The 24,966-nt window shown below is 36.1% G+C and overlaps 1 protein-coding gene across 1 annotated transcript in view; it reads right to left on the bottom strand.

Moving 5' to 3' along the window:
* Positions 1-24,966, bottom strand: part of LMBR1 (limb development membrane protein 1) — a 247,807-nt gene that overhangs the window by 62,598 nt on the left and 160,243 nt on the right. Inside the window, exon 10 of the mRNA XM_004458598.3 lies at positions 9,377-9,457. Coding sequence (XP_004458655.1) covers positions 9,377-9,457 — 81 coding nt within the window. The remainder of the gene's footprint in view (positions 1-9,376; positions 9,458-24,966) is intronic.

Genomic DNA, 24,966 nt, shown 5'->3' on the forward strand with positions numbered 1-24,966 from the left:
AAGGAATACTCATGCTTAATGCATGTAGAAGTTTTCATTAACTCCATTGTAAATGTGTGAAAATGGATAGCATTGATGGTAACACATTATAGTGAGTAGCAGATAGTTTATAAATGCGATTGTGGCTAAAAAGGGTAGTCTAGTAATGTAAAGGTCAACTGAAAGAAAGCTAGAGAATAATCTAGGGACATATTGAATAACATATTGAACCCAGAGATGGATAAGAATTTGGGTTAATAGTACAAATGCAAGAATGTCCCTCTGTGAACTAGAACAGATGTACATCACTACTGCAGGGTGGCAGGAATGTGGAGAAGCATGGGAATAATACAATTAATGGACTATAGTTAACAGCAATACTGTAATATTCTTGCATCAATGCCAAAGATAATACTGTGTTAATAAAGGGAGGGTATGGAAAAAATATGCCAGCTATACTCTGTGGACCATAGTTAGTGGTAACAGTCTGATGACAGTATCTCATAATCTGCAATAAATCTTCCACAATGGTGTGGTGTGTTAGTGAAGGGTGGTTGTGTGAGGATTCTACACATATCCATGGTTGTTTTGTAAAATTTCACAACTTCTACAATAAAAACATATTTTTAAAAAAAATTTTAAAGATAAGGATGACAGAAGGTTTGTCAGAAATAATGCAAATGAAAAACACTGGAGCTACATCTTTAAAGTAATTGAAAAAAATGTAAACCTGGAATTGTACACCCAGTGAAATTATCTTTCAAACAAAAAGACAAAATAGAGACCTTTTCAAGCATTAAAAATCTGACACACTTCACGAAAAATCTGACAGACTTCATGTACCACAAGAAATATGGAGACCTTCCAGGCATTAGGAAAATGATATTAAATGGAAATATGTATCTATACAAAATAATGAAAAGCACAAGAAATAGTAATTACATTGAGTAAATGTATAATATTTTTTCTTATGATTTAAATCTATTTATAAGATAATCAACTTTTAAAGCAAAAATAATGTAGTATGAGGTTTATAACTTATCTAGAAGTAAAATGTATGACAATAATAGCACAAAGGCAGAGAGGGGAGACAGAGAAGTGTAATTTTCCAAGATGTTCTTATATGTAAAGAAAATAAAGTATAAGTTGAAGATACACTATAATAAGTTAAAACAACACTAAAATTACAAAGCAAATAGTTAAGCAAATAAGCCAACCAAAGAGATAAAATGGAATCTTAAAATATACTCTTATCAAAACGTAGGTAAGAAAAAAGGAAATCGGGAACAAAGAACTGATGGGATAAATAGAAAACAAAAAGCAAGATGGTAGATTTAAACAGGAGCATATCAATAATAACAGTAAATGCACATGGCCTAAATACTCCAAATTAAAGGTATTGTCAGATTGGATTAAAAAATCAAGACCAAAGTGTGTGATGTCTTTAAGAAATTCACTGTTAACTTTTAACAAACAGGTTAAAAGTTAAAGAACAGAAAATTATATACCATGTTAATGCTAATCAAAAGAAAGCTGGAGGGACTGTATTAATACAAGACAAAATAAAATTCAGAGCAAAGAATATTACCAAGGATAAAGAAGCTCATTTCATATTGAGAAAGGGGTCAGTTCAACAGGATATAATAATCTTAAATATTTATGCACCTACTAACAGCACTTCAAAATACATGAAGAAAAAACTGATAGAACTGAACGGAGAAATAGGCAAATCCCCAATAATAGTTGGAGATTTCAATACCTTATTTCAAGAATTGATATACAGACAAAAAAATCAGTAAGGATGTAGAATATTTGGACAGCACTATCAACCAACTTGTCCTAATTGACACTTATGAAATACTCCATACAACCAAAGCAGAATATACATTATTTTCAATTTAACCCAAATGTCTAAGATAAAACATTCTGGACCATAGAACACATCTCAGTAAATTTGAAGGGACTCAAGTTGTCCAATGTATGTTCTCTGACAAATGGAATTAATCTAGAAATCAGTAACAGAAAAATACTTGGAAAATATATGAATATTTAAAAACTAAACAACGTAATTCTAAATAACCCATGGGTCAAAGAAAAATGAATGAAAATGAAAACACAATCTGTGGATGCAAAGGGAAATTCATAGCACTAAATACCAATGTTAGAGGGAAAAAAAGTCTCTAAAATCTATGACCACAGCTTCCACCTTAAAAAAATAAACACAGGGAAGCAGACTTGGCCTGGATAGGGTGTCCGCCTACCACATGGGGGGTCCACAGTTCAAACCCCGTGCCTCCTCGACCTGTGTGGAGCTGGCCCATGCACAGTGTGATGTGTGTAAGGAGTGCCGTGCCACACAGGGATGTCCCCCGCGTAGGGGAGCCCCACGTGCAAGAAGTGTACCCCATAAGGAGAGCCGCCCAGCACGAAAGAAAGTGTAGCTTGCCCAAGAATGGTGCCGCACATACGGAGAGCTGACACAACAAGATGACACAACAAAAAGAAACACTGAGTACCAGTGCCGCTGATAAGGACAGAAGCAGTCACAGAAGAACACACAGCGAGGGGACACAGAGAGCAGACAACTGGGGGGGAAGGGGTGAGAGAAATAAATAAAAAATAAAAATCTAAAAAAAATTTATAAAAAATTAACACACACACATAAAATGAAACTGAAAGTAAACAGTAGAAAAGAATGAATAAAGATAAGGATGGCACTTAGTGAAACCCAAAACAAACAAACAAAAAATAGAGAAAGAAAAGGCAAGAAAACCAAAGGTGAATCTGAAAAAAATCAATAAAATTGAAAAAGATTTTAGTTATACTGATCAGGAAAATAAGAGAGAAGACACAAATTACCAATATCAGGAATGAGAGAAGTAACATCACTACAAAATTTACAGAAATGAAAGGGATTACAAGAGGTAATGGTCAAAACCTTAGATGAAAAGAACAAATTCCTTGAAAGACACAAACAACCAAACTCACACAAAAGGAAAGAGATAATCCAAAGTCTTATATCTATTAACAAACTGAATTTGTAGTTAAAACATTCCTAAAAAGAATACATCCACCTTCACTAATGAATTCTGTCAAATCTTTAAGTAGGAAAGAAAATTCTGAACAAACTCTTCCAGAAAACTGGAAAGGAAAGAATAATCCTGATTCATTCTATGAGGCAAGTGTTGCCCCAAACAAAGATATTAGAAGAAAACTACAGGTCAATATCTTCCATGGACATAGATGCAAAGACTGAATAAATCTTAAATTGAATCCACATTACATAAAGAAGGACAATATACGATGACCAAGTACATTTTATTCAAAGAATGCAAGATTGAGTTAACATTTGAAAAAACAATCACAGGAAACTCACCAAATTACAAACTCAAAAGGAAAACTACAGGATTATCTCATTTGACAAACTCCAAAACTCATTCCTGATAAATCTTCAGCAAACTGAGAATGGAAAGGAAACATACCACCTTGATATGGGCGTCTATGAAGACCCTGTAGCTAACATCACACTGAAAATAAATGGTGAAAGATGAAATGTTTTCTGACTAAGAACAAGCTAATAAGCATGACACTCGCAACACTTCCATTCAGTACTGTACTGGAGGTAATCACCAATAAAAAAACAAGTAAAAGAAATAAAAGGCTTTCAGATTAGACAGGAAGATATAAAACTGTCACTATCACAGATTTGTAAACATCTATGTGAAAAAACATGTTGGAATCTAGCAAAAAGCTACTAAAAATACTAAGTGAGCCTAAACGTCTTCAGGATACAAGATCAATATACAAAATGATTTGTTTTTCTACAAGCCAGCAATGAACAATCAGGAACAAAAAATTTAAGAAATGCTGTTTATAATAGCTTCAAAGAACATGAACTATTTAGGGATAAGTATGACAAAAAATGGTCAAAACCTGAACAGAATACTACAAAACATTGTGAGACAAATAAAGAAGAAATAAATAAATGGAGAGATATATTGTGCTCACTAATTAGGAGACCCAGTATTGAGATAACATCAACTCTCCCCAAACTAATCTATAGATTCAACACAATCCCAGTCAAAATCCCAGAGAACTTTTTTGTGGAAACTAACAAACTGACTCCAATATTTCCCATGGATATGCAAAGGACTCAGAATAGCTAAAACAATGTTGAAAAAGAACATAGTTGGAAAACTTACACTATCTGACCTCAAGACTTACTTATCAAGCTACGGTAATAAAAAAAAATGTAATATTGGCATAAAGACAGACAAATAGATCAATGGAATAAGACAGAAAGTGAGAAAATTATGCAAACATATGCGGACAACTAATTTTTGACAAAGATACAAAGTCAATTCATTGGAGAAAGGACAGTCTTTTCAACATATGGTATGTATCTATGTTTGCCAGGACTGCTGTAACAAATGTCACAGACTACTTGGCTTAAACAACTTGAATTTATTGTTGCACAATTTTGGAGGCCTGAAGTACAAAATCAAGGTGTTGGCAGGGTTCGTATTTTCTGTGAAGTCTGTTGCATTCTGGTGAGGCTTGCCAACAATCCCTAATTCAAATCTCTGTTTGATTTACATGGCTGTCTCTCTCCCAGTCCATCTCCTAGTACTGTGTCCAAATTTTCTCTGCTTATAAGGACTCTAGCCATACTGAATTAGGGCCTACCTTAATCTAGTTTGACCTCACCTTAATTAATAACATCTTTAAAGATCCTATTTACAAATGAGTTCACATTGATGGGTCTGGGAGTTAGGACTTGAAAATGTCTTTATGGGGGACATGACTCAATCCATAATAGCGCTGGAACAACTGGATATCCATATATAAAAAATGAACTTTGATCCATACCTTATACCATAGGCAAAAATTAACTCAAAATGGAACACAGATCTAAATGTAAAAACTAAAATTAAAAAACTTCTGGAAGAAAATATAGAATATTTTTATGATATTTTATTAGGCAACTATGTATTAGATGACACCAAAAGCATGATCCATAAAAGAAAAACATCCATAAATTGGACTTTATCAAAATTAAAAACTTGTTTTCTTCAAAAGACACTTGGGAGAATGAAAAGACAAGCAACAGACTGGGAGAAAATATTTGCAAATTATATATCTGATAAAGGATGCGAATCCAGAAAATACAAAATATATAAAGAATTTTCAACACTCAATAATAACAAAACAAAGAACTCATTTTTTTAATGATGAAAAAAATTTAGTAGACATTTTGTCAAAGATGATATACAGTTGGCAAATAAGAATAGGAAAAGATTCTCAGTTAATAGTCACTAGGAATTTGTAAATTAAAACCACAATAAGAGACCACTGTTAGAATGCTAAGGAATGGTAGAGATCTGGAGGAACTGGAACTCTCATACCCTGTTGGTAGAAATGTAAAGTGGCATAAGTACTTGAAAAATAGTTTGGCAGTTTTGTAAATGTTTAGCATACACCTATCATATGACTCAACCATTCCATCCCTAAGTATTTACTCAAGACAGGGAAAAAACCACAAAAAACATATGTCCATACAAAGACTTGCACACGAATGTTTCATGGCAGCTGTATATTTAACAGTGTCAAACTGGAAACAACTCAAATGTCCTTCAGCTGGTGCATGGATGACAAATCACTGTTTACCAATATATGGAATACTATTCAGCAGTAAAAAGGAATCAACATGCCACATGTTGAAGAATTTCTACGTAATTACACTAGGTGACAAAAGCCAGGAAGTAAAGGGTACATACTACATGACTTCATTTATGTAAAATTCCAGAAAATGCAAACTAACATACAGTGATAGAAAGAAAATCAGTGAGTATCTGAGGAGGGTAGATGGGGAGAAGTAACATAAAAGGATTACAAAAGGGCATGGCAAAATTTTGGGAGGTGATGGATATATTCACTATTTTGATTGTGGTGATGGTTCAAATTATATATTTTGACAGGTACAGTTTATTATAGGTCAATTATACCTCAATAATGCTGTTTTAAAGAAAGAAAAAGGAAACCATAATATCGAGTGAAAGAACCAAACACATAAGAATAAATACAGTATGATTTTATTCATACATATAAAGTTTAAAAATCAGGCAATATTAAATAATATATTATTCAGGGGTGCAAACATAAGTGATAAAATTCTGAAACAAAGCAAGATAATGATTAGCACAAAAGTCAGAATTTTTTTGAGGGGAAATGGTGAATACAGTTAGTAAGGGGCACAGGAGGCTTCTGAGGAGTGGTAAATATTCTATTTCTTAATTTGAGTAGTTAGAAAGGTGTTCCCATTCTATTATTATTTAAGCAATAAATATATATTTTGTACTTTAGGTATGTATGGCATATTTTTACAGAAAAAAGTAAAAAAAAAATCATGAGGTTAAAAAAACTCAGGTCTTCAGATTCTGGCTTCACTGAGTACACCAAGGAGGATGGATTATAAACAAAAATATAGACACAAACTCATCAAGTTTCAGAGCACAAAACCAAAGAGATTATCTAAAGTATATCATTCCAGACCCCCCTAAAGTTTTCATAAAAAAAAGAAGGATCAGATGTTTTGCCATATTGAATGTAAAAGTTGTGAGGAAAAAAGATATTCAATCTGGAATTGTATAAGCTACCAAACTATAATTCAATCACAGAACAAAGTATTGACATCTTCTGGCAAGTAACAGTTCAAAAAGTTTAACCTCTATCTTATGAGAGTTTAAAACATTTTCCAATAAAGTAAAATAATGTGGATCACAAAGGAGATATAGAAATGCATCATTCATTCTTTCAACAAATATAAAAATAGAGTAATAGAATACATAGAGTGATAGTGTAGGGGATATCTGCTGTTTTATATAAGGTGGTCAATAAAGAATTCTCTCTGAAGTTATTTGAGTTGTCACCTAAGAAAGTAAAAGAGTAATTCATTTGTCTAAGAGAAGAATGTTAGGCAAGTTGTTAAGCAAGTTCAAAAGTATTAAGACAGAAAAGATGGAAGCAATCCAAGTGTCTATCAACAGAAGAATGGATAAACAAACTGTGGTATATACATATGATGGAATATTATTCAGCATTAAAAAGGGATGAAATTCAGATACATGTGACAACATGGATGAACCTTGAAGATATCATGTTGAGTGAAATAAGTCAGACACAAGGGGAAAAATATTGTATCATCTCACTGATATAATTAGAATAAGAAAATTCATACAGTCAGAAACAAGAATACAGATTACCAAGGGGCCAGGGTGAGGTAGGGAATGGGGAGTTACTGTTTAATTTGTACAGTTTTTGTTAGGGGCAGTGGTGAAATTTTGATAATGGTTGGTGGTGATTGTAGCACAATATTAACATGAAAGAATTACATATCTGAATGTGCTAAAAGGGGAAATTTCAAATTGTATATATGCTACTAGAATAAAACTTTAAAAAAAAATAGGACTATACCACACAAACAGTCAATCTTACTGTAAACTATGGACTATAATTAATAGGACAATTATAATAATATCCTTCCATCAATTATAACAGATGAATCACACTAATGCAAGGTATTGATAATTAGGAGGATATATGGGAACTATGTATTTTCTGCATGATTTTTCCATAAACCCACATCTTTCCTAATTTAAAAAAATTATTTGGGAAATTTTTTAAAAATTTAATGTTAATGTAGGAATCCAAGTGAGAGATGATGAAGGCCTGGAGCATGGCTACAGTAAAGGTTGTAGAAAGTAGTAAGATTCTGGAAATATTTTGAAGGACAAGCTGACAGGATATGTTGATAACTGGATGTAGGATGCAAAAACAAAGAAGTCATGAATACCCCAAGGTTTTTGTTTCAGCAACTGCAAAAATGGAGATTACCTTTATAAAATTGATACGAGTTCAGTTTGGCACCTGTTAAATCTAAAAGGCATATGTGCACATGGACTTCTTATTTGGATTTGGGTCAAGATAAAAATCTAGGCTGGAGATAAAAGCTTAGAAACCACCTAGTGAGGACAGTACCTAATGCTGTGAGACTGAGATCATGTAGGAGTGAAGAAAATGTTAGAACATTGAGACCTGGATCACTCCATTGCTCAGAAGCTGAAGAGATGATGAATAACTAGCAAAGAACACATGAAAGCTAAAAAGAAAAAGACAGGGGGAGATTCTAGAAAGAGTAATGTCTCAGAAGCCAAGAAAAAAGGGCTTCAAGATCCAGTAAACAGGAAACCAACTCCAGGATATCAGAAAAATTAAGTCTAAAGATGACAGTTGTTCAGCAGACTTGGAGAATAAAGGGCTTGATACTAAGGTAGGAGGTGAGAGGACCCCAAACAGAATTACCTTCAGAAAGAAAAGCAATGCTGTATAGTAAACCACATAACTAAGAAGCATATAGTTAAGGTATATTATTTTTTTGAAATATAAGAAAAAAGAGAAAGGCAATTAGAAACTTAAGGAAGAAACAAATGGCTAGTTCAAATACTAAGCAAGCCAAATGTGTTACGGTTTTTAGCAACTGATAGAATGTAAGAAAAGAAAATGCATAAGTATGATGCTAAAAGGTGAGCATATAAATTGTACAAGAGTCAGAACATTGGCTTCACAAATAGGAAAATACAATCCTGGCACAATATGTCATTTTGCAATGCACAATAGTTATAGAACCACAATAATGTAAATGAGTGCTACTAGTATTCAATTTTTACAATCTATAAACAAAACAAAACAAGACTATATGTATAGATTATAATATAAACAATCATCATCATGACATGTAATCATAGAGATAAAGGTAACAAAATCTAGAAGATAAAAGGAGAATGGGGAAGGGGCTAAAAACAGCCATGTGACACAGATACAGCCAACAAAAAAACAGAAGTCTAATGGGGAGCTTCTGGGAAATATTTTGCACTGAAATAAAGGGATAGCTGTGATTGACATCATCCCTTCCCCATTTCTTCCATCCTTGACCGTCTTATGACAATGAAAGGCCAAGATAATATAAAGATATGGGCCCTGACATTAAAACATTAAACCAATGCTAGCAGCTGAATGTTATATGAAAAATTAAACCACTTTGTCTCGTTTTCTTTTACCAGCAGCTAAGTATAGTCATAACAGATAGAAATACAGTATAAAGTCATCTTGTTTTCTTTGGAAAGTCATTTTATTTGTACCCAAAACAAAAGCCTGAAGAATATATGCCTAATTTCTTCCTAAGCCAAATGGCAGTCTTTGTCATCAACTTTGGACAGACTGAAAGCTTCCAAAATAAACTAAGGATTTCATAATATTTCTAATACTTTAGACTACAAGATAGAAAAGTATTTAATAAGTGACCAAGCCAACGCGCAAGTCAAGAAAAAATGTACTTTACCTAGTTTTGTCTTCAGAGTCCTAACATTTTCAAGTTCTTGTTCCAACTCCATTACATTGTATTCCACTGTTGAAGACAGCCCTATATAAAGCAAAAAGTATTTAGAGCTAAAACAACAGAATTTCCAAAACTATAAAAGAAGTAGCCCTTGCATTTATTTAAGATATTTAAAAAACACATTGCAAATTTCAATAACTGGGAATAAAAACAAATGCTGCTGTGATTTGCAGAAAATTATACCCATTTTTTAGAACTGAAAACTTTCAAGTACTTGTTGATTAAAACTACACGTTTCCTAGAAAATTTCATGCCTTGACAAGATTCTTGTCTGATTAGTAACCTTTTTCTGAATTACAACAATATCATATGCTTATTATAGAAAGTGAAAGAAAACCAATTCTTTTCTCCATCCCATACCCACCTCTCTAAGGTGACAACTTGGTTGATGCTTCCCCACTTTTTTCTTTTTTTTTTTTTAAAGATTTATTTATTTATTTATTTCTCCCCTGCCCTGGTTGTCTGTTCTGTGTCTATTTGCTACATCTTCTTCTTAGTCCGCTTCTTTTGTTGTCAGAGGCCGGGAATCTGTGTCTCTTTTTGTTGCATCATCTTGTTGTGTGAGCTCTCCGTGTGGGCGGCGCCATTCTTAGGCAGGCTGTGCTTTCTTTTGCGCTGGGCAGCTCTCCTTATGGGGCGCACTCCTTGCACGTGGGGCTCCCCTATGCAGGGGACACCCCTGCGTGGCACGGCACTCCTTGTGTGCATCAGCACTGCGCATGGGCCAGCTCCACATGGGTCAAGGAGGCCCGGGGTTTGAACCGCGGACCTCCCATGTGGTAGACAGACACACTAACCACTGGGCCAAGTCCGCTTCCCTCCCCACTTTTCTTTATATAAACATTTATATATACATATATATAAACATAAATATAAATATTAAGATAAACATATGTATATAGGTTTTATTATATAAGAATGGATCATATAATTTTGCTACTTGCTTTCTTTGTTAATAAATACTTTCAAGTTGACAGATAGCTCTAACTCCTAAACAATTAATATTCCATAGTATGGGTGTACTAGGATTTTATTCAGTGTGCTCCTCATGTTTCCCTCAATTTTTGCCACAGCTACCAATTTTGCAATAAATATCCTTGTATGTACATTCAGTACATTTGGGTTCTATTATTTCTGCTGCACAGATTCCAAAAATTGGGATTGCTAGGTCAAAAGGTGTGCATATTTACAGTTTTAAGAGATATTTCAAGGTTACTCCCCCAAAACATTTAAATAATTTGCATTTCTATTAGTAGCTTTTGAAAGTACCTTTTATGCAGTATCCCCAGCAGCACTAGAGGTTATAAGTCTTGAATTTTTGCCAATGTGTCAGGTTAAAAATGTTTTTTTCTCATTGTTACTTTATCATACATTTCCCTAATTGTGTTTATCACATATATTTTCCCTTCTGTGGAATACCTATTGATATTTTTCTACTTGTCTCTCTATTGGTTTGTTTATCTCCGAATCTTTCTATTTTATCCATTAGATTCTGAAATGGATAAATTAAAATCCTCCACTACACTTGTGCTTTGATAAAACCAAATCTGAGTTTTTAAGCATTTTTTGTTCTGTGTTTGTATGTGCTGAATTTTTTTGTTCCTGTAAGTTTATGACTTTCATATTGTTTATGAATCATACCTTTTATAATTGCATAATAACTCTCTTTGTTTTTAATGCTTTCCAACTTGAATTCTGCTTTGCGGACTTTAGACTTGCCACTTCTACTCTCTTTTTGTTTGCTTTGACCTGGCTTACACAATAATATCAATATAATTAAGACTAGAATTCCAGGGAGAAAGTATTCTAATGGACTAGCTTAGAGTCACATGTCAATTCCTTGGCTACAGAAGGCAGAGAATTTTGATGAGCAGTTCCATGAGATTGTATATAACATGGGAAAACAGTAAAGCCAAACAGGGCACTTTACAAAAAAAAAAAAAAGGGTTTTAGGTATTTGAAGCAAAAACGATACATATGTGTTGAATAGCACAATCTGATAGTCTCTGTTCTTTAACAGGAGAATTCAGCCACTTATATTTAGTAAAATATGGTATTTGCAATTTAGTATAACTTAGCATAACTGATACACTTCATTTTATACCTTCCACATTATGTCTTAATTTTAAGCAATTTTTAACTGTTATTTTTATCAAAAGGAAATGCACACAAAGTTCAAACTGTCAAATATTTGAACAAGATTTGCTATCATGCCTTCCTTCTTCCCAATTCTACCTCCCAGAGATAGTCACTTTCAAGTTGTTTACATAATTCTTTTGGTATTTGCTTTCATGTCACTAGATAAAAAGCTTGCCTATTTCTTGATTCTGCAGCTTTTAGCCTTAACTATTAAATTCCTACTAATGAGGATTTAAGCTGCATACCTTTCAACTCTCTCTCTCCCCTACTATAGTTACACAGACGATTTCAGTTTGCTCAATAGACAATGTTTAAATTATTACAACATTGGAAAAATGATTCACTGCTTAGCCATGTAGTAAACTACAACTTTTTTCCCCTTCTTGAGTAACTTTATACCTTCCACCCTGGAATTAATACTTTTTTTTCGTTTTCTTAGTTTTCTATGTGCTTTTCACTGATTTGAATCCAAACTTTCTTTGCAAATGTCTTTATTTTCTCTGTTTTCATATTCCTCAGTTATACTATCAATTTCATTTTCTTAAAGAAACTTTTCCTGGAGTCTTCAGACCTGCTCCAATCTAGACTGGTTATTTTTTTTACATAATGCACACTGTCATCATAGGATCTCTTTTTACTTTTCTCCTATGGTGGATCTCTTACTTCCTATGTAGCCCACATCTTTTTTTCTTTTTTCTTTTGGTTTACACCCTTATTTAGATTATGCATATCCTCCAGTAACTTGCTAAGGAAAGGTGAATTTGAGACTACAGAAGTATGACTACTTGACCTTTGCTTTTAAATTATACTTTGGTTAAATACAGAAATCTAGTCAAAACTACCTTTCAGAATTTTGAAGTCATTGCTCCATTGTCTTCCTGCTTCTAGTGTTGTTTCTGAGAAGTATAAGCTATTCTCCTGTCCTTTTGAATGTGAACTGCTCTTTATTCTTCTTTTAAAACTTATAGAATCTTTGTCCCAAGTACTCTGAAATTTTATGATGGTATGTCTTGCTGTGAGTCACTTTGCACGCATTTTGTTGGGCACTGGTTCGGTCATTTCAACTTGCAACTTTGTGTCCTTTGGATCTGAGAAATTTTCTTGATTTCATTTCCTCCACTTTATTTTTCTTCTCTCTCCATTTGGAATTCCTATAGTTGGATGTTGGATCTTCTGAGTTGGTTCTCTAATATTCTTAATTCTTTTCTCCTATTTTCCCTATTTTTGTCATTATGCTGTATTTTCTGGGAGAATTCATCTTTATCTTCCAATCTTTTTGATATGTTATTATTTATAAATGCCAGGATTCTCTTTATGTTCCACTAAATATTTCTTTTTATAATGTCCTGGCCTTTCTCGTGAATACAATCTCATATATCTCTCAGCATAATATAATTTTTGGGGGAGACATTCTTCTCCTTGGCATACTCTGGTTTCTCCCAAATGCTTTTCATTGTTGGTTTATTTTGGCCCTCCTTTTATGTTAGAGGCTTTTCTCAGATGTCAGGTGAGTCTTCATTGTCTGCTCATACTTAAGAATGAAGTACATATTTTAAAATGCTGATTTGAAACTCAAGAGTGAGGGAGTGGGGGGCCTGAAAATAGTGAGATTTCCTGTAAGGAAAAGAAAAGGCTGGACTTTTCATTGCTAGTACCTGTAGGTCTTTTTCTTAGGTAGAAAGATTCGCCAGACCTTTTTCTACATGTTCCTTTTTCTCCTTCTAGACTGCTGCTATTTACATTAGTGATCTTGGCTGTATTATTTCAACAATGATAGCCTTCTTTTGTACTTTCAGTCTGTGACTTGAAATATTTATTCCACTTGATTCTGATGGTTCTGTTTTCAGAAGGACTGGGTTAAATTCCCATTGCTGCTATAACAAACTAACATAAATTAGTGGTTTAAAACAACACAAATTTAATATTTTATTATTCTGGAAATCATAAGTCTTAAAATCAAGGTATTGCCAGGGCTGGATTCATTTTGGAGACTCTAGGGGAGAATCCACTTCCATACTTTTTCCAGCTTCTAGAGGCCACCTGCATTCCTTGGCTCATGGACTCTTCCTCAAATTACCCCATTTTCTGCTTCAGCCATAACACCTTGTTCTGTGATTCTGGCCCTCCTTCTTCTATCTTATAGGGACCCTTGTGATTATATTGGGCCGACCTGATAATCCAGAATAATTTTCCCAACTCACAGTCCTTAAAATAATCACATTTGCAAAACCCCTTTATTATAAAAGGCAATATATCCACAGGTCCTAGGGATTAAGATGTGGATATCTTTGGGGGGGAGGGGAACACATTGTTCTGCCTACCATAGTCTTCCTTCTGGCCCTCAAAGATTAAAATTCATCCCATATGCAAAATATATTCATCCCATTATATGGTCCCCAAAAGGCTAAATCCTTTACAGCCTCAACTCAAGTCCAAAATCTCATCTAACTCTTATGAGTTCAAAAGTTCCAAACTCACCATCTACATCATGTAAATTAGGTATAATCTGTTCTGCAGGAAAATTCCTCTCAGGCTGTGGACTTTTGAACAAGAAAACAAGTCATCTGCCCCAAAATGCAATCGTGGGACAGGTATATCATCATAGTTACAGAAACTCCATTCAAAGAGGGAGAAAATGGAAGGGAAATATAAGACACTGGTACCAAACAATTCTGAAATCCAACCAAACTCCATTCGATTTCAAGGTGTTTTAGTTTCCTTGTTGCTAAAGTAAATACCATGCAATGGGTTGGCTTAAAATACAAGAATTTAGAAAGACAAACAGCAAAATAGCAGAGAAAGGAGCTCCTAATCACCCAGAACTATTTAAAGCACCTGTTTGGGGACTCCAGGAGATCAGAAGAGCATCCTGCACCATCCTTGAAAGAATGGAAGGAGGAGACAGCCCATCTGCAGAGATTTGTGAGTACAGCACTCTACACCATTGAGGATGGTGCCCATCCTCCACCTGTGGCACAAACTGCCTCACAAGCTATTACGCTGCTGGAATTGGAAGCTTCAATTCCCAAAAACAGGAAAGGAGGAGATAGTTGGGCACCAACTTCAGCTACTGATTAGTAAATTCAGTGGGCTAAAGTATAATCCTAAGAACAGCTGAAGTTTGAACCTGTCCAAGTCAGAATGAGGCCAAGAGCCACCATTTTAACTCTATCCCCGGCATGAGGGGAAGTGGGGTAGACTGAAAATCACAGTGCTAGCAGGGAAAGGCTTTTTTCCATCCAGATCAGGCTGCAGTTCTAGCCTAAACCCCAGCCCCAGCTCAGGCAGGGAGGAAATTGGGGAGTCCTGTGCCAGCCTCTTCAGGAAAATACAGGTCACTGTGCAGAGGCCGGTGATCATCCTACTCTGGCGGCATAGGATGCCTCAGGAGTTATTCTGTGGCTGAAACTGAAGCTCCATTTCCCAGGAACAGGGGAGGAGGGGTCAGTTAGCCACCAATTTCAGCTGCTGATAGGTGGATTTGGCTGGCTGAAGTATAACCCTAGGAAAAGCTGAGGTTTGAACCTGTCCACATGAGAAAGAAGCCAGTAGCTGCCATTTTAACTCTGCCCCCAGCATAAGGGGAAGCCAGGCTAACCAAAAATCACAGAGATCATAAGGGACCAGTTTCTTTCACCCAGATCAGCCTGCAGCCCTAGCCTAGGTTTCAGCCTCACTTCTGGCAGGGAGGAAGCTGGCGGACCCTGCACCAGCCTCTCCTGGTAACTTCAGGTATATCCAGTTGGACAGAGTCAGAAGTCTACCGGGGCAACTAAGGTCATTTTGGACCACAAGGTTTAGATTACTGCCCACACCTGAATCTCCATCCCTGCCTCAGGCAGGGGAAAAAGGAGCTTGAAGCTTCATCAGTCTGTCGGGACAACTGCAGTCTAGGCCTGCACGACTGGAATTATTACACACAGCTACGGCTCTGTCCCCACCCCTAACAAAGGAGAAAGTTGGAAGAAGCTTCATCAGTCCTTGGGGCAAGGAGGCAGTTTAAGCCTCCACAGCTTAGAGCACCAACTATATCCTTGGCTCCTATCACACAAGCAGCAAGGCAGAAAGGGCAAGAAAGTCCTAAACTAAAGAGAGAAACTGCACCCAGAATAAATACATCTAGTAAGCCAGATGCCAGGATACCAACAAAAAATTACAATCCCCACCAAGAAACAGGAAGTTATGGCACAGTTAAAAGAAAAAGATAAGCCTCCAGATGACATAAAGGAGTTAAGAAAACTAATCATAGATGTTCAAATGAATCTCCGTAATAAATTCAATAAGATGGCTAAAGAGATTAAGAATATTAAGAAAATATTGGATGAGGACAAAGAAGAATTTGAAGGCATACATAGAAAAATAGCAGATTTATGAGAATGAAAGGTGCAATAAAGAAAAAAAAATACACTGAAATCATATAATGGTAAATTTGAGGAGGTAAAAGAAAGGATTGGTGAGCTTGAAGAAATGGCCTCTGAAAGCAAACACACAAAAGAATAGATGAAGAAAAGAATGGAAAAAATTGAACAAGGTATCAGGGAACTCAACTACAGCAAGAGATGTGCAAACATAGGTGTCATGGGTATCCCAGAAGAAGAAGAGAAGGGGGAAAGGGTAGAAGGAATATTTGAAGAAATAATGGTAGAAAATTTCTCAAACCTATTGAAGGACATAGATATCCATGTCCAAGAAGCACATCGTACTCCCGTCCGAATAAATCCAAATAGACCAACTCCAAGGCACACACTCATCAGAGTGTCAAATGCCAAAGATAGAAAATTCTGAGAGCAGCAAGAAAAAAGCAATGCATCACATACAAAGGATATCCAATAAGATTAAGTGCCAATTTCTCATCAGAAACAATCAAGGCAAGAAGACAGTGGTATGAAATATTTAAGATACTTCAAGGGAAAAACTTCCAGCCAAGAATCTTATATCTGTCAAGACTGTCTTTCAAAAATGAGGGCAAGTTTGGAATATTCACAGATAAACAGAAACTCGGAAAGTTTGTAAACAAGAGACCAGCTTTGAAGGAAATACCAAAGGGTGTGCTACAACCTGAAAAGAAAAAACACGAGAGGCTTAGAAAAGAGTCTAGAAAATGAAGAGTCAGAAAAAGTAACTAAAAAGTGTCAAAAGAGTGGTGAAAATAAAGTAGGACTAAACTTAACCAACGATGTAAAGCATTTGTATTCACAAAACGCAAGTCATTGTTAAAAGGAATCAAAAAAGACCTAAATAATTGGAAAAACATTCCATGCTCACAGTTTGCAAGACTAAATATCATGCAGATGTCAATTCTAAAAAAAAAAATTGTCAATTCTACTCAAATTGATATACAGATTCAATGCAATTCCAATAAAAATTCTACTAGCATTTTAAAAAATAAATGGAAACCATGAGTATCAAATTTATTTGGAAGGGTAAGGGTCCTAAATAGCCAGAAACATCTTAAAAAGGGAAAGTAAAGTTGGAAAACTCTCCCTTCCAGACTTTAAATCATATTACCTAGCTACAGTGGTAAAAACAGCATGGTACTAGCATAAAGACAGACGCATAGACCAATGGAACAGAACTGATGGTTCAGAAACAGACCCTCACAGACCTTTATATCTATGGTCAAGTGATTTTTGACTAGCCTGTCAAACTCACCCAACCCAGCCAGAACAGTTCATTCAACAAATGGTGCTGAGAGAACTGGACGCCAATAGCCAAAAGAAGGAAAGAGGACCCCTACCTCACAACTTATACAAAAATTAACTCAAAATGGATCAAAAACCTAAATATAAAAATAAGAACCATAAAGCTTCTAGAAGAAAATGTAGGAAAATATCTTTGAGACCTGGAGGTAAGCGGTGGATACTTAAAAGGAGATAAGAGGAGGACTGAGATGGACTATTGATATTTAATGTATGTAGTATTAATTAACTTTATTGTAAAAGCATGGAAATGTATAGAGTTGATGGTAACACATTATACTAAGTAACAGCTGCTTTACAAATGGGAATGTGGCTGCAAAGGATAGTCTAGGGATGTAAGTGCCAACTGACAGAAAGCTAGAGAATAATGTAGAGACTGAATAGCACAGTAAACCCAGAGGTGGATAAGAATTGTGGTTGATAGTACAGATTCAAGAGTATCCTTTGTGAGCTAGAGCAGATGTACATCACTACTGCAGTGTGGTGAGAATGTGGAGAAGCATGGGAAAAATACAACTAGAGTGACCTATGGATGTAATATTCATGCATCTATGCCAAAGATGTTCTGTGTGGGGGAGTAGAGAACACGTGTGCCAAATAATCTGATGATATTATCTCATAATCTGTAAGAAATGTTTCACTATGGTGTGGTGTGTTGATAGAGGGGTGTTGTATGGGAATTCTGCACATGCACATGTTTTGTAAGTTTACAACTTCTGTCATAAAATATATTTAAAAACTAATAATACAGTGGGTTAGGGGAAAATACACCAAAAGTAAGATAAGGACTATAGTTAGTAGTAAGGTTTTGTGATATTCTTTCATAATTTGTAACAAATGTCTCACAACAATGCAAGGTGGTGGTGGTGGGTTGATATAGGGGACCCCTGTATGATAAAATGCATGTTTGCTTTGTAAGTTCACAACTTTTACTATTCACTCGTTTATTTATGTTCATGTACAAATGATATAAAATAATAATAATCATAATAATAGGGTGGGCTGAGGGAAAAATACACCAAATGTAAGATACTTTGGATAGTAGTAGGATTTTGAGAATCATTAATCGTTAGTTAAAAATGTTTTGCAACAATGAGAGCCTTGTATTTTGTTATGTATGTTTGTTTTGCAAGTTCACAACTATTACTATATACTTATTGTTTATTTAAATTTATGTATGGGTGGATATACTTCAATAAATTTTAAAAACATATACGGGAATTTGCTGGCTCATGGTTTTGAGACTGGAAGTTTAAATCAAGCCATCATCAAGGTGATGCCTTCTTCCCAGAGACTGGTGTTCTGGGGCTGGCTGCCAGTGATTCTTGGTCCTTTTGTCTCTTCTGTCAAATAACAATGTACATGGTGGCCTCTCCCTTCTATTCTGGGTTCCATTGACTTTCAGCTTCTGGCTGCTCCTATAAGGCCTTCAGTAATAGGATTAAGACCCAATCTGGGCAACACCTTATCTAAGTAACCTCACCAAAGGTCCAATTTACAAGGGTTCACACCCACAGAAATGAGTTAAGTTTAAGAACATTTTTTTCCTGTGGTGCACTTCTCCATACCAGTACACAAGGCATAGAAGTAACATTCTGTAGCTCAAGAACCCAATATCCAGCCTGTAGCTCTGTCCTTAGGACACACAACTCTGCCTTTGGGAGTTACCCTTCTTTACAAAGGGTAACACATGTCGGTAGCTGAGTAGTTTTATCAGCCTATTTACTGCCTATAGAATTTGTGGCAACTCACATCCTTCTTTCATTTCATCATCTTTCTAGCTCTTCAGTCTGAGTTGGCAGTGTGCCTACTGGAGTAACATTCTTAAAAACCTAGTGGGAAGGGAAGCAAATATGGCTGAAGTTGTTGAGCATCTGCTTCCTACATGGGAGGTCCTGGGTTTGGTTCCTGGTGCCTCCTAAACAGCAACAAAAACAGACAAGAAGCAAAACAACTGAAAAATACCAACTCAGGGGGCCAATGTGGCTCAGTGGCTGACCAGTGGCATGTGATCTTGGGTTCAATCCCCAGCCCCCAGTACTTATAAATAAATAAATAAATAAATTTTAAAAAATTTGAAATCTAGTAGGGAGACTTCAGGTCAAACAAGATGGTGGTATAGGAGGACCCAGTGTATGGTTCTCCCAAAGTATCTCTGAACAACTAGTAAAAACTGGCACAGCCATCTTCCCCAATACTCCAGGAAACAGTTGAAGGGCTGTACTAATCAGGTAATCACCCAATGAATAAAATGCAGATTTAAACACAAGGAAAAGCTCATGGCACCCTTGCAGTCTCCTATCCATGCCAGCACTAGTGCGGTGTGGAGCAAGCTTCCCATTGTGGTTTTCTGGCCCTGTTCTGGAAGGAACAGTGTAAACCCTATATATATACTGGGGTGCCTGTATGTCAGTGCCAATCTATCAGAAGGCAGTGTGAAAGACTGACATAGAACACTTTTCTCTGGCTTCCACTCCCAGAATTTGCCATGCAGACAGAAGCAACTTGTAGACATTTAAAGCAGTATAAGAAACAAGTCAAAGTGGCCCTGGGACAAAGGATTATGTGCTTTAAGAAATACTAGTGGGCACCCGGGATGGGAAGAAAGTCTATTTAATCAAAGTAGAGGTGACATTCAGATTCCTGTAAACAGGGGAATTCCTATGGCCATGAACATAACCCCAGTACCTGACACAGGCTCAGAAAAGATGGAGAGGAACCTTCACTTACCTATGAACTCTAACTGATTTTTATGATAGGTGAACTAAACTCTGAAGAGCACCAGACAATTACAAAGCCAAATTACACAGTGTGAATGGTGTTTTGTACATTGAATTTGCTTCACTTTATCCCAGCAAAGAAATCACTGACGTATCACTAGTCAGATACAAATATAAAGAACAGACAGTTCAAGAATAAACCTAAGAGTTAACATATTAAAATATTAAACTGTACTGTTTGCAACAAAAGATTACAGACAAAGAAACAGGAAATAATGGCACATCCAAAGGAAGATAAAAATTCAGGAACCACCCATGAAAGGACCACACTTTGCACAGACCAAAGAGTTTTTTGGTTTTTTTTTTAAAGATTTATTTATTTCTCTCCCCTTACCCCCACCCTCCCCTGAGTTGTCTACTCTCTGTGTCCATTCGCTGTGTGTTCTTCTGTGACCGCTTCTATCTTTATCAGAGCACTGTGTCTCTTTTAGTTGTGTCATCTTGCTGTGTCAGCTCTCTGTGTGTGTGGTGCCATTCTTGGGCAGGCTGCACTTTCTTTCGCACTGAGCAGCTCTCCTTACGGGGCGCACTCCTTGCACGTGGGGCTCCCCACGCGGGGGACACCCCTGCGTGGCAGGGCACTCCTTGCATGCAGTAAGCACTGTGCATGGGTCAGCTCCACACAGGTCAAGGAGGCCCAGGGTTTGAAACGCAGACCTCACATGTGGTAGGCAGATGCCCTATCCATTGGGCCAAGTCCACTTCCCAACAGACCAAAGAGTTTTAAAAACAATCTTCAATATACTCAAAGAGATAAAGGAAAATACAAAGAACTAAAGGATACCAGGAAAACACTGCATGAAAATATGATAATCTGAATAAAGAGATAGAAATTTTAAAGAGGAACCAGACAGAAATATTGAAGTTTAAGAATACAACTGAAATGAAAAATTTTCTAAAAGGTTTCAGACAGATTAAAGCTTTCTGAAGAAAGAATCAGCAAACTTGAAGATAAGACAATTGAAATGATTTAGGCTAGTGGGTAGAAAGAAAAAAGAATAATAAAAAAAAATTAAACAGCCTAAGAGACCTGAGGGACACAATCATATGAATTATGGAAGTCCCAAAAGGAGAAGAGAGAAAGGGGCAGAATAAATATTCAAATAAATAATTTTAACAAAAGATATGAATGTGCACATTCAAGAAGCCCATTGAAGCCTAACCAGGATAAACTCAAAGACAACAATGGCTAGACACATAGTAGTTAAACTGACAAATGTGAAGGACAAGAGGAGACTTCTGAAAGGTGCAAAAGAAAAGCAGAGGAACAGGTTATCTTCAAGGGAGCCCCAATAAGATTAAGTAACGATTTCTCATCAGAAACAATGAAGACAAGAAGGCAGTGGAATAAAATACTTAAAGTTCAGAAAGAAAACAACTGCCAAAAAAGAATTTTACAGCCAGTGAGACTGTCCCTCAAAAATGAGGGAGCAAAGACATTCCTAGGTAAACAAAACCTGAGGGAGGTCATCACAACTAAACTTGACCTAAAAGCAATGTTAAAGAGATTTCTTCAGACCAAAAGGAAAGGACACTAGGCAGTAGTTCAAAGCATTATAAAGAAATAAAGACCTCTGGTAAAGGTAAACATATGGGTAATTAAAAATGCCAGTACCATAGTATTTTTCAATATGTACGTTTTACTTCTTACAGGTACTAAAATGCAAATGCATAAAAAGTCATAATAAATCTATGGTACTGGAAATACAATGTACAAAGATATAATTTGTAACAAGTCCAAAAAAGGTAGGGAGACAGAGGTGTGTACAAACAGTGCATTCTAATGAAGTCAAATTGTTATCAAATATGACTGTTAACTATTTAGGATGTTACATTTTAATCCCATGGTAATCACGAGGAAAACATATCCAAAAAGAAATGAGAAGGGACTCAATACGGTATACTACAAAAAATCAAATAAACATGAAAGAAGGTATTATCAGAAGAACTGAAGGGCAAACAAAAGCATAATACTTAAACAAAGACCTAACAGTCAAGTGGAGAAGAAAGTCCTGCATTATCACTAGTTATAGTATATGTAAATAGATTAAGCTCTCCAGTAAAAAGTCAATGACTGACAAAATGGATTAAAAAGAAAAAGCATGACCCAACTATATGCTGCTTATAAGAAACTCACTTTAAATTCAAGGAAACATTTAGGTCGAAAGAGAAAAGAAGGAAAAAAAACAAATACCATGCAAATATAACCAAGAGATTTGGGTAGCTACACTAAGATCAGATAATATACTTTAAATCAAAAATTGTTATGAGAGACAAAGAAGGTCAGTATATACTAATAAAGGAGTCAATTCAACAAGAAGACTTAACAATTATAAATATATGTGCATGTAATAGCAGAATCCCAAAATATATGAAGCATTGTTTTATCAATTGTAGCAAAGATACCACACTATTGCAAAACATTAATATTAGGGAAAACTGTGGTGGGTATATCTATATATAAATTCTATATTTTCTACATGATTTTTCTGTAAACTCTCAATTTCTCCAACAATAATATATAAGCACAGAAACCACATGGGTCTCCCGTGTATGCCATGGGGATTCACTCTATTAGATAAGCAGTCCCTCCACAGAGTTTTCCTGGATAATCCCATCTCTATTCTTGAATTCTGCTTAGATGGCTGATGGGTTCCATGAGTTTCACACCTAATTTTTTCAAAGAGCCCTCTGTGTAACTAATACTCTGAGCTTTGATCCTTCCAAGGAACTAGCAAAAGGTTGATCAACAAAACCCTGGGCTTTCTCTCTAAAACACACTTTCCTGACACTGAATCTCCTTATTTTAGTACCTTTTGCAATATGAATAAGCTAAGGATTTCCCAAATCAAGGCCTGGTTCCTTTTTGTTCAATTCTTCAGTATACCTCTTCCCTCTCACATTTTACAAAAGCACCAAAAATAAATCAGGCTACATCTTCAACACTTTGCTTGGAAATGTCAGCTAAATATCCAAGGCTAACAATTACAAGTTTTGATTTCCACATAACTGCAGACCACAATTCAGCTGAATTCTCTGCCATTATATAACAAGGGTCCCCTCTCATCCAGTTTCCAGAAGTTCCATATTTCCTTCTGAGCCCTCTCCAGTAGTGCTTTTAACATTCATATTTCTACCAACACTTCTGTTTATGACAATTTAGGTATTCTCTAAGACAATACGGATGTCTCTACTATGCCCCTCACTTCCTTCTGAGCCTTCACTAGCAGTCTTTAACATCCGTATTTCTACAAACAGTCAGTTCAAGGCAATCTAGACTTTTTCTATCATGCTCCTCAAAATGCTTGTAGCCTCTACCCATTGCCAAATTATTAAGCCATTTCTACATTTTTAGATATTGGTTATGGCAACACCCCAATCCCAGGTACTAAAATTTGCATTAGTTTGTTATTGCTACTGTAACAAATTAACATAAATGTAGTGGCTTAAAACCACAAATTTATTATTGTACAATTCTGGAAGTGAGAAATCATAAAATCAAGGTATCGGTAGGACTGTGATCCCTTTGGAGACTAAATGGGAAAACCCATTCCCATGACTTTCCAAGTTTCTAGAGGCCACCTGCACTACTTGGCTCATGGGCCCTTCCTCAAATCACTCCAACCTCTGCTTCCATTGTCTTTTCTCCTCTGACTCTCCTGCCTCCCCCTTTCACTTACACTTGAGATTACACTGGGCCCGCCAGATAATCCAGGAAAATCTACCTACCTCAAGAATTTTGACTTAATCACATCTGCAAAGTCCTTTTTTCCATGTAAGGTAACATTTTTATAGGTTCTGGGGATTAGGGTGTGGACATCTTTGAAGAACCATTATTCTGTCACCATAAGGACTATCCTCATCTTTTGTTTCTCTATTGAACTAAGTGTCATCCCCCCTCTTCCCGTCCCCCCCCCCCAAGTCCTAGGAAGTCTTTTTCTGCACTAATTGGAAGGTGGGTACAAATTCTTATTTATCTCTCTCATTAATTTTAAACTTCAGAGGGAACCATTTGTTCCAGGTGTGGTCTTTATCATAGCCTTAAATAAGTGGTAATTTTTATTTGTTGCTCTTGTTCTCTCCATACTTAATCAGATAAAAACGGTTCTCAAGCAATGACAAAGCAGCTGGTATTGGAAGACCTAGCAATTTCTGTTTTTGTGGACTAGGGATTAAGGTTATGGATTGAACTGGGTGTCCTCAAAATGTATTTTTAAGTTCTACTCTCCGATCCCATGAATGTGACCATATTTGGAAATAGGTCCTTTGATGACATTAATAGCTAAGACGCGGCCAAACTGGATTGGGGGGACCTTAATCCAATATGACTGGTATCCTTATAAATAGAAGGAATTTGGACAGAGAGAGAGGGAGGGAGAGGGAGGGAAAGGGGGGAGAGAGAGAGGAGGGAGACAAGGAGGGAAGGGGGGGAGAGAGGGAGAGAAAGAAAAAGAGAGAAAAGGAGAGAGAGAGAAGGTGGTCACATAACAGGCAGAGATGGAGTTATGCTGCCACAAACCAAGGAACACCAAGGATTGCCAGTAATCACAAGTAGCTAAAAGACGTACTGAACAGATTTTTTTCCCTTAAGACTTCAAAGGAAGCATGGAAACCTTGATTTCAAAATTTCCTACCTCCAGAACTGTGATAAAATAATTTTTTGTTGTTTTAAGACACCTAGTTTGTGGTATTTTGTTTCCGCAGCCCTAGGAAACTTAAACAGATGAACTAGTCAGAAAAACTGACTCAGGAGAAAGAAGTCTCACCTACTTCCAGGGTCTCTCTAGGTACAAGCAGCACTCATTTTTCAAAGGAAGAGACCGAAATGAGGATTGAGCCCAACAGTGCAAGATCAGCAGATCAGACAAACTCTTTCAACAAGAGGGTAAACGTAGCTTCACTGAGGGCATTCAGA

The sequence above is a fragment of the Dasypus novemcinctus genome, chromosome 5 (assembly GCF_030445035.2).
Source record: "Dasypus novemcinctus isolate mDasNov1 chromosome 5, mDasNov1.1.hap2, whole genome shotgun sequence".
NCBI classification, from domain to species: Eukaryota; Metazoa; Chordata; class Mammalia; order Cingulata; family Dasypodidae; genus Dasypus; species Dasypus novemcinctus.